Here is a 20,901-nt window from a genome sequence, read left to right as displayed (position 1 = left end):
GGGGTTGAGCAGGGGGGCCCGTGATGTCCTTCAGGTAGCTCAACACTAGCCTCTCGAAGGATTTCATGACCACAGATGTCATTCAATCCTGTGATGGTGGGCTTCTTGGCCACCGGTACAATGGTTGAGCTTTTGAAGTACAAGGGCACTTCACACAGCTCCAGGGAACAGTTGAAGGTCTGTGCAAAGGTGGTTGTCAGCTGTTCAGCACAGACTTTCAGGCAGGATGGGGACACGCCATCTGGGCCTGGTGCCTTCCTGACCTTCTGTCGCTGGAAAATCTAACACACCTCCTCCTCGCGGATCTGAAGTGTGGGCGTGGCTTCTGAAAGAGAGAGAGTAGGTGATAACGGCGATGGAGGTGTGAACAGGGGTGTTGTGGGGGGAGGTGTGGAAGTTGATTGTGATGCAGGAGGTCCCATTGTGTGGCTGGGCCGTTCAAACCTGCAGTAAAACATGTTTAGCTGGTTTGCAAGCCTTGGGTTCTCCACAGGACGGGGGGTTGGTCTCTTGAAGCCCGTGATGCTCTACAGGCCTTTCCACACTGATGAGGGATCAGGATTGGCAGAGAGGTGTCTCTCCAAACTCTGCCCATAGCTCCTCTTAGCTTTCCTGATCTCTCGGGTCAGTGTGTTCCTGGCCTGCCTGAATAGGTCACCCTTGTAGACCTCCTCCTTGGCTTTGCGCAGCATCCTGAGGTTTGGTGTAAACCACGGTTTGTTGTTGTTGTACGTTTAGAAGGTCTTAGTCTGCACACAGAAGTCCTCACAAAAGCTGATGTATGATGTCAGAGTATCGGTGAGCCTAAGGGAAGAGGCTGTGTTTGTGTCTGCTGGTTTTGGCGTACATCGCTCTGTAACGACGTCCGAAGAGGAGTTTGAATGGACTGTGTCCTGGGTGAGAAGGGTCTGCAGAGATGTTACTTGCACGTTTCCTGGTCCTGGACAGGTACAAGTCTTGGATAGATGGGTGGTTGATTCCAATTATCTTCCAATTAGACTGGATGATGGCAGTCTAGAAGGTCTCCAGCAGCTCCTGTGGCAGGTTGAACTTCCTGAGCTGTCTCAGAAAGTACAACCTCTGCTGGGCCTTCTTCCGGTCAGAGTCTATGTGGCTGGTCCATTTCAGGTCCCGGCAGATTGTGGATCTCAGGAACTTGAAGGTGTCTGTGGTGGCAATAGCATTACTGAGGATGGTGAGGGGTGGAAGTGGTGAACGGTCTCTCTTGAAGTCCACTGTCATCTCCACGGTCTTGAGCGGGTGCAGGTCCAGGTGGTTTTGGCTGCACCAGTGGACCAGCCGCTCCACCTTCTGCTTGTACGCAGTTTCGTCACCGACCCGGATCAGTCCAATGAGAGTGGTGTCGTCCGCATACTTCAGGAGCTTCACAGAAGAGTCGCCTGCGGAGCAATCATTGGTGTAGAGAGAGAAGAGCAGTGGGGAGAGTACGCACCCCTGGGAGGCGCCAGAGCTGGTGATCTGGGTGTCGGATGTGATGGTCCCCGGCCTCACCTGCTGTCTCCTATTGGTCAGGAAGCTGGTGATCCACTGGTAATCCACTGACAGGTGGAGGCAGGTACCGCGAGCTGGGTGGTGGATTGAACTCAACCAAGTCTAATTTTTGTTACGGTGTCTTATTCTTTTCCTGAAGAAATAAAACGAGCATGCAGTGAGTGAATTGGCTGTGGCTGTTGCGATGAAGCGCGGGTAGCGTGCTTCCCAAATTGTGGACCAAATCCAACACCATCCATCCATTTTCTGAAACGCTTTTTCTCACAAGGGTCGCGGGCATGCTAGAGCTGACTTCAGCTGATTTCATGACTCATATCTAATCAGATTTTGTATCTAGGTACAGACATAGCCCACAGAGCATGATATTATGTTCACGTCATAGTAACCCTGGTATCGGTTGATCTAAAAAACACTTATTTTTCTTTTGAAGACCTTCGGATTCTCAGACGTCTTTATTTTAGTATGTAAATGGTCCACAGTTTATTTAACACCACTAACTATGAACGTGTGACTTTGGAGTGTAGGGTCTATCTGCGGCTGCTCAGACATTAACACTCTGAGGCCAAAATTATTTTCCTTAGTTTTGAAGGAATGGGGTCGAAATACAAAAAGTCCTGCCGAGCTACAAAAACAGATATGCTCGAACTTCATTGAATAAAGTACATAAGCAGAAAAGTATATTCACATATTAAATCAATAAAAGAAATATTTTAAGCATATAATTATACCTACACACCAAATCAATAAAGAAGACATAACTAGACATTTTTAATAGGTGGTAATGACAAAAGTTTTTATAACTTTATGATCTGATATATATTTCTGAGCACTGTGAAATAACAAATGTTTTTTGATATCTTGCCTAAATAGCTTAATGACCCTTAAGGAACTGTGTAATGCATGCCTGATGTTTTTTCTCTAAATCATGGACACGGCCAGAGTCGTCTTGACCGTTCAGTACTTGATTATATCTTGTGTTTTGACTAAACGTCATATGTCGCCTAAATGTGAGACGCCAGCTTTTCGATTACTACTGAACGCTCTGCACAGAGGGAAATATTTTGCTTAACAAAGAAGAGATACGGTTGGAAGCATGATTAAACTAAGAATGTAATGATGTAAGCAAAGACATGGAGTATCAAAAGAACAAACTTTGCATCGTCAGGGAACATTAATAAATTGATGATGTCACAGCCAAAAGCTCACATAATTCCGTACAAAATGACAAAATTGAAAGAATGACGAATGGATGAGGTGCAACAGTGTAAGAATGGAGCAGAATGTTTACAGGAAGGTAACTTGGAGATAAAACCAGCTGGTGCCAGAGGGAGACAGCCAAGGACTCGGCCAAAGATGATCACCAAGGCCGAAAGACAGGATGGAAGATGGCAGCCCCCACACACACACCGAATCGTCCATAACCAGCACCCACTCCCATGGAATCAAACTCTACTGCGAACTCGCCCCACCCCAACGACTCATCACCCATCAAACTCGCCCCACACCGGCCTGTGCAACTGAATATAAGCTGACCAAAGAACCTTGAACGTTGCCTTTTCTGAATGGAGACTTTCTGCTCTTGAAAGGCCCAGCGCTGTATTGTACTTTCCTGAAAACAGAGCTTTCTTAACAAGAATTGTGATTGAACTCAACCAACCTGTGTAAGTCTAATTTCTGCTTCAGTGTCTTAGCATTTTCCTAAATCTGAAGAAATCAAACGAGCACGCAGTGAGTAAATTGGATAACAGGTGATTGGCAATGGCTTTTGCCGTGAGGCGCAGATAGCGCGCTCCCTAAATTGTGGACCAAATCCAACAGTTTGAATACACATCTGATATTTTCAGGCAACACTTTTTTGAAAGCTTTGTACATGTTTTGTAATGTAATATATTTGACTAGGTCCTGGAGCTAAAGTATTCAAGAGTTAAAAAAAAAAAGTCAGTTTGAGTGGAAAGGTTAAAATAGAATTATTGTTGCTTGTTTTTTCAGTTTGAAAAGAGGTTTCAGTGAAGATCTATTAGTGTGACCCCCAACTTCAGCACAATAGTATAGATGTGGTTCTAATGGCGGCAAATAGACTATTTATAAAGTTGATGTGTTAACTTATTTTGTAGCCTCTATAGCAGTGGTCCCCAACCACCGGGCCGCGGACCGGTACCGGTCCGTGGGTCACTTGGTACCGGGCCGCCAAGCCGCACAGAAAATAAAAAAAATTATCGACAATCAATTAATTCAGGTCAAGACACTCGTCCCGGTCACGTGACGTTTCCTCAGTCGAGCCCGCAAAGCTAATATGTGGCGACAGGCTAACTAACCAGGCAATGAAGCATTCAAAACTGCTTCAACACATGGAGACCAAGCATCCTGCAATAAAAGACAAACCTTAATCACTTCGGGTGTCATTGTCTCCGATTACGTTCCGCGAAAATATTTCTGACATGTAACCGGTCCGTGGCGCAAAAAAGGTTGGGGACCACTGCTTTTGACAGACATGCTTTTTGCTAATTTCTTGTTTACATGTACAATATGTGGTTTCCATCCTAAGAGGTAATCCACTACGAGTACAAACATCTTATTTTCTTTAACTCTTTCAATGGTAGAGCTGTTTAGATTTGACTTTGTTTCCTGAAGTCAGCTTCCTTCTTCAAAATAGCATTAACTTTGTTTTTGAGAGGTTTAATAATTTACTAATGTTGAACCATGTCTGTAAATAACAGTAATCAGCAAATTACTGATGTCGTATCTACTTTTCTTATCTTAATTACGTCGAATCTATGGATTTGTTGTGATTTTTGTGATGTCTGATGCACTTACACACTTGTTAGTAAAAAGGTTGCGTACTGCTGCTGTGCGGCACCGCTTTTCTTTGCAGAGGGATCAGAAAGAGAGGATGGGTGATCCGTCGGGGAAGTCCAGATGTAGCGGCGACGGCAAAGGATCCCAGCTTTGTGTGGAAGCAGCAGTGGACCGGGTGGTGATGTTGGTTGACCCCGACTGTACCCGCACAAACGGCAGGCTCCAGTGGTGGCACACAGCTGAGCCATGGCTGGCAAGCTCGCAGGGAGTGGAGGCTCCTCCGGAGGATGCCGGCCGGATGGCCAGAGAGCTGGGTCAGAGTTGTTGTCGAGTCCAGAGCAAGCGGCCACAGGCTCAGAGCCGTGAGGCAGTAGGGTCCAGCTGGCTGTTGGCTAGCTGGCTAACATATCTGGTAGTCCGAGGGAGAGGAAATAGATAGGTGCGAGTGGAACTGCAGAGATGCTAGGTGGACGGAAGACAACACTAGAAAAATAAAAGAAGAGACGGGCGCACTGAAAATGGGAAAACGAAAAACAAGTAACAGACACAGTCCGGGACAGAAGCGGCAGTCAACAGATCAGACGCCAGCGTTGCTCTAACCCGGAAGACAACAGACGGTGGGGGAGGGGATGAATGGCAGCAGGTAAAGGGCCGGAATCCTCTACCCTGGTACGCAAACTGAAGGGGATCCAGGATGTGGTGCACTTGACGTCTGAGAAGATTGAGGAAAATCCTCTCCAACGTCTTCATCAGGTGCGAAGTAAGCGCAACCGGCCAGAGGTCATTCAGGTCACTATTTAGAGATTGGTGTGATGCAAGACGTCTTCCACAGGGTAGGCGCTCTCCCTAGATGCAGGCTGAGGTTGAAGATCCAATGCATTGGCTCCCCCAGTTCAGCAGCGCAGGTTTTAAGCAGTCTTTGACAAACTTTGTCCGGGCCTGCTGCCTTCCAGGGATGAAGTTTCCTCAGCTGTCGTCTGATCTAATCCACGGTGATGTGTGACAGGGCATGTGTCGAGATCGGGGGAGAGGGGGAGGCAAGGGGTGGTGATACTGTGTTGTCTAGGGGGCGATGACCAGTGTGATGCAAGATATCTTCCATAGTGTAGGCACGCTCCCTAGTCACAGGTTGAGGTTTAAGACTCATTACAGTGGCTCCCCCAGTTCAGTAGTCTTAGACACACCTTGTCGGGGCCTGCTGCTTTCCTGGGATGAAGGTTCCTCAGCTGTCGGCTGACCTGGTCCGCAGTGATGGCATGTGCCAAGATGGGGGGGACGGGGGGACGCAAGGAGCAGTGATGATGTGTTGTCTAGGGGGGGGGGGGGGGGGGCTATGAGTCATAGAAGGAAAAAAAAGATAACATAAAAAATATGTTCAGTTCATTTGCCCGCTCCATGGACCCGTCAGCGTCTCTGGACTTAATGTTGTAGGCCATCATGGTCCTCACATCGTCCCAGACGGCTCTCATCATTGTACATCAGTTTCTGTTCCACCTTTCTCCTCTAGGCGTCTTTGGCCACCCTCCCACAGTTTTTTGACCTTCCGCTGCAGTGCCTTCATGGCCTCCATGTCCCTGCTCCTGAAGGCAGCCTTCTTCCTGTTCTCCCTGCCTTTACTTCCCGCGTCACCCAGTGCTTATTATTCAGGTAGTAGCAGACTGTCTCAACAGGAGAGACCACATCAGTGCAGACGGTCAAATAGTCCGTCAAGCAGTGTGTCAGCAACTCAACGTCCTCACCGTATGGATCAAGCACATTCCAGTCAGTGGAGTCAAAGTGCACTTTCCATCTCAGGGGACCACCTCCTGATGGTGCGAGTCATAACTGGTTGCCTTCAGAACAGGCGGGCGTACTTAGGCTGTAGGTGAACCAGGTTGTGGTCCGACTTCCCCAATGGGGACAGGGGTGTGGCAGTGTATGCATCCCTCACATTAACATACAGTAGGTTAGTAGTCCTGTTGTTTCTCATAGGACAGTCAACAGCCTAATGGAGTACAGGCCAAGTAGCATCTAAGGTAGCATGGTAAAAGTCCCCAGAGATTATAATAAATGAGAGAACTTTCCCAACACTGAACCTACCGTTATCACAATAAATTGCCAATTCACGGCAGGCCCAAATTCCTCGCTCCAGCAACTGACCAATCAGAGCCAATCACAACAGAGTAATAATAGAGTTGTTGGTCACTGCAAATTAACTACTTCCAAAAATATAAAAAACTTTTAAGTGACATTAGTTACATTATTCCGTGACTTTTACTGCTTAACTTACTAATTACTTTTTATTTATTAATTTTAGTAATTTTATGAATATTAGGAGGTCAAATCTATGTGAAATATTATCAATGGTTTGTGAGAGAAAACGTTGCAGTACAAGACGACACTTCTGGTTTGAAATTACAATATTATTATGACTATACATTTTAAAAACGACTGAATACCTTAAATAAATTGCATTTCCGAGCTTCTTATGAAAGTAAATTTTAACTAGTAAAATGTTATTGCTGACAGATGAATGTCTAGTTCAATGTTTTCGACGTCTTACCGTGACTAGCACACAACAAACCATAACACAGCAAACACTGCCGTGAGATTTAAACTACTATAGTCTAGGATGAGTGTTGCGACTTGGGTGCGTAGTGGCAAATGCAGAGGGATGAACGTGACAACGTAAGAACAGTTCCACAAAGACCATTTTCTCGTCAGTAAAAACAGCTTACCGTCTACTTGTCTAACAGTGAAAATGTTGATATAAAATATGTACTAACCGGATTGGAGAAATCCTTATCGCCACCTTAGCCATAGTTCATTTACTTAATATAGTATTCAGCTGGAAGGTAACCTGGCAGTAGTCAAGTTCAAATGCTTTTTCAAGTAAGCTAGCTTCGTTGGTATCGTTTGCTGTCCACCACGCCAGCATTCTTTCCTTACAGAAAACGTCACATAATGCATCTAGTGGCATAGCGCCTCATATATATCCAGATGCTATTACAGCTAAATACACTGGGTGAATTCTAGATTTTTATGTTTGAGGATGGTGAACTGTATCAGTGGCTACTGTTGCAGGGGTTTTCACGGGAGCAACAATTTTCTTCTACACATGGGCAGATTCGTTACGGTAGCTGGAGCAATGATCCCGAGCGTCCCGAATTCTGGTTTTAGCGAAAAGATGAATTACAGTAATCTTTAAAATAATGTATCTAAAAAAAGTGAAACAAATTTATGCAGATACAAAGATTATAAAACGCCCCCCCCCCCCCTTTCACCACACACGCGCACGCACACACTCACGCACAAACACACGCGCGCGCCCACACACACACACACACACACACACACACACACACACACACACACACACACACACACACACACACACACACACACACACACACACACACACACACACACACACTACTATAGATTGACTTCATTCTGTTGCTACTGGTCGGCCATCTTACAACAGTAGACTGCTGTAGTGCAACCAACTTAGTAGACCAGGGTCCGGAAATGCAAAAACGTTCCAACAATAATATAATATTGTTTTATAACATTTTATTTAAATGTATATACAGTTTACGTTTTATAACATTTTATTTAAACATTTTAGTTAAATGTGCATCGCAAATATAAGTAAAATAATAAACATCAGACCCATAGAATTTGCAAAAAGCAGCATGTGGGCTATTTCACATAAACACATTGTTATAAGTACTTTTTATATTTCAGTCATTTAATTTAATTAATAATCTTTACAATAAAGGAAATAAGTACAATTTCAATTCATTAATTTTTATTCACAATAAAGAGTCAGATCTTAATGTGCCACTTTGTCCACATATGGTGGTCACCTGATATGCAATGACAAAATTAGTAAAATGGCTGTCCAAATTGCCAAATGGAATATAGTGAATTAGGGGAAAAGGGGAATTCAGACACGATCATTGTTTTTCGGCACAGTAGCAACAACTTTACCGAACGTCACTTTAACGCATGTCTCTACACATCTTTATGCACACTGCCGGAGACAAAAATAATCCAAGAATGGTTGCCACCAGGGCTGTGGACTCGGTCGGATTTTTGCACCGAGTCCGGCCTCTTGACCACCGAGTCCGAGTCCGGCTGTCCATTTTTTCTGTCAATTCATGTGACTGCTTAGTCTTTATTCAAGGCTAATTTAGATCAAAATCTAAATAATTACAACAGTTTTGTGATGGCTTTGTCTTTATTAAACATATAAACAAATACAATAAACAGATACTTTCAAGTTTCAATTCAACGACTTGAGTTTGTTCTTAGGAACAAAATCGCCTCAACCAAGTCAGCCTTCAACGCGCCGCGCTGATCAGACATGATAAACCTGAGCCCGGAAAACAGGCGCTCTACGCTGACTTGGCTGATTGGCATTGCTGTTAGTGTCCGAGTCGCTGCCTTGAGGCCGGACGGATAACGATCAGCTGTAACAAATGGGCTCTCTTTCCTTTGACCAAGTGCCAACATTGCCCCAATTTCTTGGCTGGTTCGGCTTATATAGGATCCCTTGCTGAGAGCGCGGACGTAAAAGTGAGGCGACGTTCCAATCGGACGTCGGATCGATAACATTTTCCCTGCCCTACCGGAGTTGTGCTAGTTCATAACGTAGATCACTCATGGCGTAGTCATAAATGTACGGTTGACAATTTAACCGATAGAAGTGGATACATTGGAACATAACCTACACTCTAATATATTATTTGACATGGTATTAAATGCGTGGCTTTACAAAAATAGTCATTGAAGCCCACCCTTAGCCCTGAGTGCCATTGGCATGAGGCAAAACGCTTGAAAACACACACTCTCGCCCAATTAAATAACCATTCTGAAACACAGGACATGTAAGATAATATTTTTTAATCATTAATTACACCATTATAGCTCAGACATTTATCTAAACACAAATAATTAGTGACGACCCCACAACTATCGAAACACATCAATGATATAAGCTGGGTGACATAATCGTCCTTGACATTGGTACATAATGTAAACATTAGCCTAAGTGCAACTCAACGTGGCCGCATTGATCGTAAGCAGGGCTGTGGACAGTATTCCTACGCGCATTCTCAGCAGCATGATGAAAATAAAATTGAACGTATTTTTTTTATTGTCGAACTCGGTGGACTCGGTCAAAATCAGCACCGAGTCCGAGTCCGGCAAAAATGACCGAGTCCGACCGAGTCCGAGTCCCCGAGTCCACAGCCCTGGTTGCCACACACAGCTGACTTCCAATTGGACAGGATAAGGCGTCAAGCCAACAGAGAAGGCCACAGCATTGGAATGAGCCACAGACAGTTGCTTTGTCAAATACCACTCTAAATATTGCAACTAAACTATTTTCTGCACACATAAGAGAAAGTCTCAAAAACCAAAAGCGTGTGAAAGATGGGCATGACCAGAACATATGGCAGTGGCTGGGTCCTGATGGGACGTGATGCAGGTCAAGTCAACACCTGGTTAGATGTCAGCAAGCCTGCTTCTGAATACGTGTAATCAATGGAGCACTTTAAATCGAAGCAGTCTGTGTCTGACGCAGAAAGATGATGAATGTATTCTGTTGTTAGATGCCAAGACTTAGAGGATTTCCATTCGCATACAGTGTATTGTTGCGCCAAGAATCCCTTACTCCCTTATGCGGGCCAGTGAAGGGAATGCCATCTTTTGGATATCGCTATAGTTTGCTCACCATTGCTCCAGCCACTCGTCATGCCATCTGTCTGGGTGGAGTAAGGGACAAGTAAAAGATTTCTTGACAAAGGCCCTTGTAAATATCTAAAGTGTGACAGGCGAATGCCGTAGTCACTCATCATCTGTTTAAAATACATTAGCACCCTTTCTTTAAAACAGATCTTTCACTCGCTTTAGCCCCTTTCTGGCCCGCAATTTGAATGCTGCATCCATGAGCGAGGGGGGAAGAGTGCATTTGACTCAATTCGGAGGGAAGATAGGGCCTGTATGCAGCCTCAGTATGTTCTGAACTGTGCTCATATATGAAGTGAGCTGCTCACCAGAGAGTTATTTATGAATCGCTTTTCACTCAAAGGGAGTGGGGCAAAAACAAGGGATGACAACAAAGGATAAGCGTAGCGTAGCTCCATCTCAGCCCATAACATGCCTCCACCCTCGTAGGACGTGGTTATCCAATACATTAGTTTATGAATGTTTACCGCATGAAATTTGGGAGTGCTAGACCTCCATTCTCTTTCTGTCCGGCCAAAAAAGCCTTCCGAATTCACAGAAAGGTATTGTTTCAAATAAAAGTAGAGACTGACCTGTCCAGCTCTTTATTTGTGGACAAATACAGGCACTGTTTGAGAAAAGGAATAAGAACCTGGTCTAATTCCAAGGTATGTGTGTGTTGTAAAAGGTGGAAAATCAAAAATAAAACAATAACTAAATAATGTATAGATAATATCTTAATATACATATGTATATCATTTCATCACAGTTCACTTCTGTCATTTCCCTTAAGTCTTTTTGTAGGCATGTGTGATTCTTATCAAGCAAATGTGTCTCAATCAAAAAGGCTATATCTGCTTTCAGCTTGGATAGATATGTGAATACTTTGCTGCATTTCACCAGAGGGTTGATCCCCCTTAACGTTCCAATTTTGTAGCCGTCATAAGTCTACCAGGGTCAGGTAGAGCCATTATAACAAACAGCAAAGAATAATGTTACCTTCTGGCAGGAGACATTGCTAATAGAATCCTTTGGTAAGCAGTAAAGCTCTACATTGACAATGTGGCAGCAAAAAAAATTAGATGAAAAACATAAAAAAACCCAGATCAAAAAACAAAACCCCTTGGCAGGCCCCTCTCCCAATGGGAGACTGCAAAAAGACATGACATTTACCAATCAACAAAAACTTCTACTAAGCCTACCCTGTGGGGCCAAGCCCCATCGGAACTGTGTAATATTCAAAACAAAGATAGTACTAACCAGGACAACCACAAACAAGCCTCCTTCTCGCCATTGTCCTAAAACAGTGGTTCTTAACCTGGGTTTGATCGAACCCTAGGGGTTCGGTGAGTCTGTCTGAGCATATCTGAACTGGTCTCGCAAAAGCAGCAGCAGAAGTCACACTGATTTGCAGGTATGTAATTTGTTGTGAGTTAATGCATTGTGTTTTTCTTTTCTTTGAACAAGGTGATGTTCATGCACGGCTCATTTTGCGCACGAGTAAAACATGTCTTGAATTTGGAAAACAATCTTTTATTTTTCATTTAAGAGGGGTTCGGTGAATGCGCATATGAAATTGGTGGGGTTCGGTAGGTTAAGAACCACTGTCCTAAAAGTATCCATCGAAATACGACAAACTAAGGCGCCCTGTCTTCATTCCTCTTGGACAGAGTTCGGTGGGCGATATCCAAAGTGGGCGATTTGGGGAGATCGTATGTGTCCCGCAGGCATCAGGGCACAAAATCGGTGAATCTCTTCTCTCTTCCATGATGATCTTCCATGGAGATCACAGTTCCAATTGGGAGCTCAGCCAGAACGCGTCCTCACATGGCGCTTCCCCGTGGTCACCTGCCTAGTTGTCATACATTAGCGACCTAATACGTACATCACGCAAAGGCCACATATACATATATGGAGGTAAAACTGTTGCAAAGGTAATTTGTGCTTCCATCCGTCCGTCCGTCCGTCCATCCCTCCGAAACAAGACCGATCATCTTTGGGTTGAATCAAAATAAAATATTTGCTTTGGAATTCAATTATCAACATTTTTGCCAATTTTCTGCATTTTGTGCGCAGTCATCTTAATGTCATGTTTTTGAATAAAGGGATGAAAATTAAACCAGACTTTTTGCATCCAATTCATCGATTACTGGATAAACGACAAATTCATCAATTATTAGTTAGTGTCAGTTCTAACTGCTATACACAGAAAAGCAAAACCATATGTCAAGGTAAAATAACAAAATGTGTCTACATTGTGATTTTGAACAATGATCTTTCCCATTTGATTTTTAAGTTGAGTGGTTCTCTTCACATTTTATTTCTGTTAAATTGCTTCTCATACCCATTTTGATACAATGAAAAGGATCAAAACAGCTTCTACAAATTCAGTGTTGCCCCATTTATTCCTCAATACAATTGTGGATGAGTGGAGTGTATCGAAGAAAGTCTAGTAGAGTGGCCAACAGTGGACTTGAACAGTTCTGTCCTGCTGGAGAAAGTGGTGAAGGTAGTAGTTCGGTTCATCAGGCCTCAGAGCTCAGGGGTGTTCGACTTGGACTGGGTGGGAGCCGTGCTGCAGCGCTGTGTTCGGTACGAAAACTGTAATCATACTGAAAGATTTTTTTAAATTCCAAGCTTATTCAACAATACCAATAACAATTAAAAAGTCAATTTTCCATAGCCTTGTTAAAAATACTGCATCTTTGAGATGCCATTAGGGCTGAACAATTTCAAGAACATATTTAATTGTGATTTTCCTGACAAATACAGTGGTACCTCAACTTATGCTTATACTTATGAACTTTTTGAGGTATGAACTGGAGCCTCGCGAATTTATTACATCTACTTAGGAACCATATTTCTACTTCCGAACCCCCCCATCTCCTTTGCTCAGGCATTCCCTGTTCATGTTAGCAGTGTAAAGGTTTGTGTGTATTTATTTGTTTCTACATCGATTGATTCCGATGGGAAACATTGTTTCAACTTACAAACTTTTCCACTTACAACCCGATCATGGAACGAATTAAATTTATAAGTAGAGGCCCCCACATACATATATATATGGAAGGAAGGAAGGAAGGAAGGAAGGAAGGAAGTATGGCAACATTTGGCCATCCGTCGGCATAATGTAATATGGACACATTATGGCTGTTGGGCAGGAGGTGAGCGTATATGCCCCACACTGTCACAGTCAGCCGCTGGGGCTGTTACCATGCATCATTTGTCTAAGAAGTGAAATGACTCAAAATGGGCAATATGATATTTTACCCCCAAGAGGTGCGAAACTTCTGGAGCGCACAAGAGGAAAAGTGCTCAAATGTAGAATGCATGTACAGGGAACACCCACATTTAAAGGTTCACCCAGCAAGCCAAACTGGTTCGAAGGTCCACAAATGACGGAATTAAGTAGAGATGTCGATTTATCAACTCTCATGCTGCTAATCAAAAGTCTATTTTTTTTTTTTTAATTTCAATTAACTCAATGTGCTTTAAATACTCACTTCTTTCTCAATTTCAGCCAATGTTTTGATCGTAATCCCAATGAGATCCATCTGCTGCAACTTAACAGAAAGACAATGTTTTGAGAACAAGTTAAACATGCAGTATTGTGAAACATCTCTACAAATAATATACCATAATTTTGGACTATTAGTCGCAGTTTTTTTCATAATTAGCACCGGGGGTGCGACTTATAAATCAGGCGCGACTTATATGTGAAATTATTATTACGTTATTACTTGATCATTAACACACTACTTACATCCTAGTCGTTTATGTTATTTTCACTTTAAACTGCGTGAGGGCGCTCTAGGCGTGTGGAATTGCAACTGACGATGAGTCTGACATCCACTGACTTCCACCATCCACTGACTTCCGGAGTCAGCGGAGTTGTTTATAGGTGACACAGAGGATGAAGATTTCGATGGATTTAATGATCTGGAGTGACACGGACGGTTGGATAAAGTTATTTATGTTATAGTTATTTGATATATAGTTTACATATAGTTATACAGGCCTGAGGAATAATTGGAACAGCAACTGACGATGAGTCCGACGTCAGCACCGCATGTACTTTCGGAGTGAGCAGCGGCGTTTTTTTAAGTGACACAGAGGATGAAGATTTTGATGGATTCAATGATTTGGAGTGACAGGCGTGGTTCGATACAATTGTTATTTACGTTATAGTTATTTGACACATAGTTTATATATACCGTATTTTCCGCCCTAAAAGGCGCACCTAAAAACCTAAAATTTTCTCAAAAGCCGACAGTGCGCCTTATAGTCCAGTGCGCCTTATATATGGATCAAGTGATGAATTTGTTGATCCATACTGGTTGTACACAGTGCTCTGCCAAAATGTTTCAGTACGTTTTAGTACGACTAGTAAATTACAAGGTCGCATCGCTTCCCAACATTACGGTAACTGTAGTCAGGGGGCGTCACCGAATAGCTGTTGTACCCGCGAGGCTATTTCATTTCAAAATAGGCTGCTCCGTTAATGTTTCGAGTAAATTTACGGATTGATATGGAAGGGAAACATAGGTAAGCAGTACCAATGTGTTAGATCGAACTTTAGTCAGTTCCGATCATTTTATAGGAGATCGTTTGAGAAACGCGATTGTTTACACTTTGCTGAGGCTCATGGGAGATTGCGAGCTGAGGCCCGTGGGACTTTGCGGATGGCTAATGCTATAACGATAGTTGCTATACGTACCAGGCTATTTCATGTCAAAATAGGCTGCTCTGTTAATGTTTCGAGTAAATCTACGGATCGATATGGAAGGGAAACATAGGTAAGTAGTACCAATGCGTTAGATCGAACTTTAATCAGTTCCGATCATTTTATAGGAGATCGTTTGAGAAACGCGATTGTTTACACTTTGCTGAGGGTCATGGGAGATTGCGAGCTGAGGCTCGTGGGACTTTGCGGATGGCTAATGCTATAACGATAGCTGCTATACGTACCAGGCTATTTCATGTCAAAATAGGCTGCTCTGTTAATGTTTCGAGTAAATCTACGGATCGCTATGGAAGGGAAACATAGGTAAGTAGTACCAATGCGTTAGATCGAACTTTAGTCAGTTCCGATCATTTTATAGGAGATCGTTTGAGAAACGCGATTGTTTACACTTTGCTGAGGCTCATGGGAGATTGCGAGCTGAGGCTCGTGGGACTTTGTGGATGGCTAATGCTATAACGATAGCTGCTATACGTACCAGGCTATTTCATGTCAAAATAGGCTGCTCTGTTAATGTTTCGAGTAAATCTACGGATCGCTATGGAAGGGAAACATAGGTAAGTAGTACCAATGCGTTAGATCGAACTTTAGTCAGTTCCGATCATTTTATAGGAGATCGTTTGAGAAACGCGATTGTTTACAGAGGGCTCGTTGGTTATTGGCTAGTGGATGCATACCGCAACCCTAGTCAACCTCAGTTTGTTGCAGTATAGCTTCTATTTTATGCGCCTTATAATCCGGTGCGCCTTATATATGGACAAAGTTTTAAAATGGGCCGTTCATTGAAGGTGCGCCTTATAATCCGGTGCGCCTTTTAGGGCGGAAAATACGGTAGTTATATAGGCCTGTGGAATATTTCGAACCGCAACTGACAATGAGTCCGACGTCAGCGCCGCACGTACTCCCGGAGTCAGCGCGGCGTTGTTTATAAGTGACACAAAGGATGAAGATTTCGATGGATTTAATGATTTGAAGTCACATGGATGGTTTGATAAACTTGTTATTTATGTTATAGTTATCTGAATAACTGTTAATATGTTATGTCAGGCACGTTCTCAGTTCCTCGTTTCTGTTTATGTAACATTAGCATACCATATCGTTTAGCCTGTTGTTGTCTTTTCCTGATGTTGGATTTTGTCAAATAAAGTTCCAAAAATGTGACTTGTACTCCGGTGCAATTTATGTTTTTTTCCTCTTTATTATGCATTATGCATGCCTCTGGACGGCATTACAGAGCGTTGTACGCCAAAACCAGCAGACACAGACAGCTTCTTCCTCCAGGCTGTCGCTCTGATGAACTCTCACCACTCATAGAGACTCAAAGTCATCACTGTGCAATAACATCCTGTTCTCGTCACTTAAATGTTATTAGTTACCTGAATGTTGTTAGTCACTTAAATGTTGTACAGAGGCTGAGATCAACCGGAGTCAAATTCCCTGTTTGGCATGCACAAACTTGGTCAATCAATTAAAACTGATTTAGATTTTATGGCTAGTGCAATTTGTAATCCGGAGCGATTTATAGTCCGGAAAATACGGTAATGTTAAGCAGTAACATATGTACACGAGAATCAGACCAGACTATCATGTGTTTCTTCCTACCATTTAGTAGCTGAACAATTCTATATGACCTAACATGTATAGAAATAAACAAAACAGCAGGAGTTGAATGCACACAAATTACAGCCCACTTTTTAAGACATACAGTAAATATGAATATTTACACTCATGTTTAAAACACTAAGCTTTTGTCATCTTAATTAAAAAAAAATGACAAACCATTTTAAAATAATTTTAAAAATCTTTGAGAGGAAAAATAAAAATATGAAATATTAATTGTGCACACCTTCCTATACTGTAAGTGAGACGTGGGTGTGTTCAGAAATAACCATAAGACGTGGGTGTGTTCAGAAATAACCAATCACATTTCAATTCATGGTCAGTACACATCTGCCACTTATTTACTTTTACTTTTTTTTTTAACTTTTACCGTTTTTGGGCTCGACTGGGCTGAAGCCCAAGGGCCTTTTTGTCATGACGCGTGGGATTGAGGACCCAAATGCAGACATTAGTCATCCATTTCTTTTTGAATGCATTTTTATTTCCTGTAATTATTTATCGTTCACCTCACTCATAACCTTACAATATTCTTTTGAAGGCCTCAGTCAGGTCTGAAGGCCTCAGACAGATTTGTTTTCATTGGGTTTGGCTTAGGTGACACTGAAAATAGCTGTCTGGATTCCACATCAACTAATCAGGACGAGGAATCTGAGGCGATCTACCCCTTTGCAGACACTACCATGAGAACTGAGGGAATCTTCCTGCAGCTCTTCATTTTGACTATGGACATCTACTTTTTCTTTGGATTGTTTTATATTGTGTGTTCAATGTTGCCCACTCTGCATCCATTGCAGCCTGGTCATCCTGGAAGGGGAATCCTCCCATTTGTGGTCCCTTCTCAAGGTTTCTCATTTTTCCCCAGTTGGGGTTTCGTGAGTTTTTCCTTGCCCTCCTGGGAGTTAAGATCAGGGGATGTTGAGAATAATTATCAACATTGGCTATGTGAAGCCTTTGAGACTTGTTTGTGATTATGGGATATATAAATAAAGTTGACGAAAAAAAAGGTTTCTAGAATGTCCTGATTTTTGCACGACTTTACACAAGAATACTACCGTATTTTCCGCACTATTAGGTGCACTTAAAAACTTAAAATTTACTCAAAAAAACACAGTGCGCCTGATAATGCAGAGCGCCTTATATATGGATCAATTGATGAATATGTTGATCCATACTGGTTGTACACAGCGCTCTGCCAAAATGTTTCAGTACGTTTTAGTACGACTAGTAAATTACAAGGTCGCATCGCTTCCCAGCATTACGGCAACCGTGGTCAAGGGGCGTGAATGAATAGCTGTGTTACCTGCGAGGCTTTTTCATTTCAAAATAGGCTGTTCCGTTAATGTTTTCAAGTACGTTTACGGATCAATATCCAACGGAATCATAAACATGCAGCACCAATGTGTTAAATCAGTCTTTAGTCGGTTCCGATCACTTTTATGGGAGAGTTTGAGAAACGTGATTGTTTACAGGGGGCTGCCACGACACTTTGCTGAGGCTCATGGGAGTCTGCGAGCTGAGGCTCATGGGAGTTTGCGGTGGCTAATGCTATAATGATAGCTGCTATACGCACGAGGCTATTTCATTTCAAAATAGGCTGCTCCGTTAATGTTTCGAGTAAATTTACGGATCGATATGGAAGGGAAACATAAGTGAACAGTACCAATGTGTTAAATCGAACTTTAGTCAGTTCCGATAATTTTATAGGAGATAGTTTGAGAAACGTGATTGTTTACAGGGGGCTGCCACGACACTTTGCTGAGGCTCATGGGAGTCTGCGAGCTGAGGCTCATGGGAGTTTGCGGGTGGTTAATGCCATAATGATAGCTGCTATACGGACGAGGCTATTTCATTTCAAAATAGGCTGCTCTGTTAATGTTTCGAGTAAATTTACGGATTGATATGGAAGGGAAACATAAGCAGTACCAATGTGTTAGATCGAACTTTAGTCAGTTCCGATCATTTTATAGGAGATAGTTTGAGAAACGCGATTGTTTACAGAGGGCTCATTGGTTATTGGCTAGTGGATGCATACCGCAACCCTAGTCAACCTCAGTTTGTTGCAGTATAGCTTCTATTTTATGCGCCTTTTAATCCGGTGCGCCCTATATATGAAATAATTTCTAAAATAAAAAATTTAATGAGGGTGCGCCTTATAATCCAGTGCGCCTTATGGTGCGAAAAACACAGTGCTTTTTGCATGTATAAACAATATTTATTATTAGCACTGGAAAGGATTCTCAAAACTTACTTCTGATGAGGCACATGAAAACTTCTCAGAGATGATGAATGGCACTCCATCCATTGCTAAAAGACACAGAAATTATATTTAGCTTTCGCACTAATACATCATAACTGTGCAATGGAGAGAGTAAAAAGAGTATGGTGCAACTGATTAAATAGTCGGCTGATTACGTTTACGTTTTTCACGACCATAAGGTGCACTTAAAAGCCTTTAATTTTCTCCAAAAACAAAGGTGCGCCTTTTAATAAGGTGCGCCTTTTGTGTGGACCAAATTCAAAAATCTGTAAAGTTGTTTTGTGTGGCTTCCGTAATATACAGGCGTAATATGAAGACTCGATGAACCAATCAGAGGACATTGTTTTGCGTACGTACGTATATCGGGACAAAAAAAACAGAGGACTAGACGTAACACAGAGGAGTACCTTCGCCGCCATCGTTTGTGCAAATCTGTAAAGTTGTTTTGTGTGGCTTCCGCCACACAGAGACATAATATACAGGCACCCGATGAACCAATCAGAGGACACTTCGTTTTACGTAGTTCGTGGCGGTCGACCAATCAGAGGACTGGGCGTGACACGTAGAGAAATACGTACCTCCCCCGCCATTGGTAAATAATACTATCGTCCGTGCAAAGTACTATGTACCTCCGTCCCCATTGATAGATAAATATTACTGTTTGTGCAAGTCTGTAAAGTTGTTTTGTGTGGCTCCCGCCACACAGAGACGTAATAAACAGGTGTAATATGTAGACCCGATGAACCAATCAGAGGACATTACGTTTTACGTAGATCGGGGCGGTAAACCAATCAGAGGACTTCACGTAACACGTAGAGTACGTACCGTAATTTTCGGACTAAAAGTCGCTCCGGAATATAGGTCGCATTAGCCATAAAATGCACAATAACGTGAAAAAAAACATATACCGTTTTTTTCCGTGTATAATACGCCCCCATGTATAATACGCACCCTAACAATGGCATGTTGATGCTGGAAAAAAGCCTGTACCCATGTATAATACGCACCCAATTTTTTATTTTTTTTTAAGTCCCAATGATCGTCACACACGCAGGGAGGCAATGGGTCCCATTTTTATAGTCTTTGGTATGGTCTTAACTAGGCTGGATGTATTTTTTTTGTTGGCGTTGATTTCTCCGACTGCCCATAAAGGCACCACCGCGATCAGATGAAAAGAGAGGAAAGTGACGTGCGGACATGTGAAAAAGGCGGCTCTGTATGGGAGAGACGTTGAAGAGGAATAAAAACACCCTTGGAAACCAAAACTTGCCCCTCGTCGTGACTCGGAGCCGCAACAAATGTTTCGGATTTGTGTAGGGTACATTGTGACAGCAAACGAGCAGGTGATCGAGCAAGCGTCTGATACGAGAGCATTGCGTTCGTATGGAGCGTGTTTGAAGTGAACAGCAGAGACAAAAGGAACAAGGCAAAGTGTTGTTAAATAAAATATTACCTGTAATACGCATTTTGTTATTTGCTGATTGTATTAAACTATCACATTCATTGTCAGTCAAGAAGAGAAGAGGACTATTATCCCTTCTTTGACGAAATGACCAGAGCACAGTACAAACACACTATTGTTCTTTCGGTATTTATTCAACCCACATTCTTTCACAACATGACAAGAAGAGAACAATACATAAATCAATACTCGTACCAGTACCATGATTTTCTTAAAAAAAAAAAAAAAAAAAATTAAATTAAAAAACAAAAAATTAAAAAAAAATTGTACCCATGTATAATGCGCACCCCAGATTTTAGGACAATAAATTAGTTAAATTTTGCGTATTATACACGGAAAAAAACGGTAAATCACTCCGGACCATACCGTTTTTTCCCATGTATAATGCGCAAAATGTAACTAATTTATTGTCCTAAAATCTGGGGTGCGCATTATACATGGGTACAATTTTTTTTATTTTTTTATTTATTTCTTCATTTTTTTATCCGGATATCATACGGAGGCCGCCATTACAGATGCGCTTTCTTCTCTGCTGTTCACTTCAAACACGCTCCACACGAACACAATGCTCTCGTATCGCTTGCTCGATCACCTGCTCGTTTGCTGTCACAATGTACCCTACACAAATCCGAAACATTTCTTCGCTATCGAGTTTGCTAGCGCATGCGCAGTGATACTGACCGGCAGAATAACATCCGGTTGTTCCCAAAGATGATCTTTTTTCTGAAATAATTTTACGTTTACGGACTTAAGTAGGAGTCAAAATTTGGGTGCGTATTATACATGGGTACAGGCTTTTTT

The 20,901-nt window shown here is 42.5% G+C and overlaps 2 protein-coding genes and 1 long non-coding RNA gene across 14 annotated transcripts in view; 1 reads left to right on the top strand and 2 right to left on the bottom strand.

The window, feature by feature from the left end:
• Positions 1-7,417, bottom strand: part of fbxw2 (F-box and WD repeat domain containing 2) — a 79,025-nt gene extending 71,608 nt beyond the window's left edge. Inside the window, exons 1-2 of one of the 4 annotated variants that reach the window (XM_037265846.1) lie at positions 7,074-7,412; positions 4,354-4,791 (exon numbers count right to left, since the gene is read on the bottom strand). The gene's annotated coding sequence lies outside the window, so the exon portion shown is untranslated. Of the gene's footprint in view, positions 1-4,353; positions 4,792-5,492; positions 5,637-7,073 lie in introns of those variants that run through there. The other 3 variants (XM_037265848.1, XM_037265845.1, XM_037265847.1) reach the window with 3 other exon arrangements.
• LOC119131444 overlaps positions 1-20,901 on the top strand; it is a 546,859-nt gene that overhangs the window by 21,432 nt on the left and 504,526 nt on the right. Inside the window, exon 2 of the long non-coding RNA XR_005099656.1 lies at positions 12,940-12,946. This is a non-coding gene — a long non-coding RNA (uncharacterized LOC119131444). The remainder of the gene's footprint in view (positions 1-12,939; positions 12,947-20,901) is intronic.
• mvb12ba (multivesicular body subunit 12Ba) overlaps positions 12,398-20,901 on the bottom strand; it is a 76,933-nt gene continuing 68,429 nt past the window's right edge. For 8 of the 9 annotated variants that reach the window (XM_037265891.1, XM_037265896.1, XM_037265893.1 and 5 more), the window contains 3 exons: positions 18,630-18,685; positions 13,524-13,583; positions 12,398-12,632 (listed from right to left, as the gene is read on the bottom strand). In XM_037265891.1, the coding sequence (XP_037121786.1) occupies positions 12,546-12,632; positions 13,524-13,583; positions 18,630-18,685 (203 nt within the window). In that variant the 3' untranslated portion in view covers positions 12,398-12,545. The remainder of the gene's footprint in view (positions 12,633-13,523; positions 13,584-18,629; positions 18,686-20,901) is intronic. The other variant, XM_037265892.1, reaches the window with a different exon arrangement.

The sequence above is a fragment of the Syngnathus acus genome, chromosome 12, assembly GCF_901709675.1.
Source record: "Syngnathus acus chromosome 12, fSynAcu1.2, whole genome shotgun sequence".
Lineage (NCBI taxonomy): Eukaryota > Metazoa > Chordata > Actinopteri > Syngnathiformes > Syngnathidae > Syngnathus > Syngnathus acus.
This window is presented reverse-complemented; position numbering and strand designations above follow the sequence as displayed.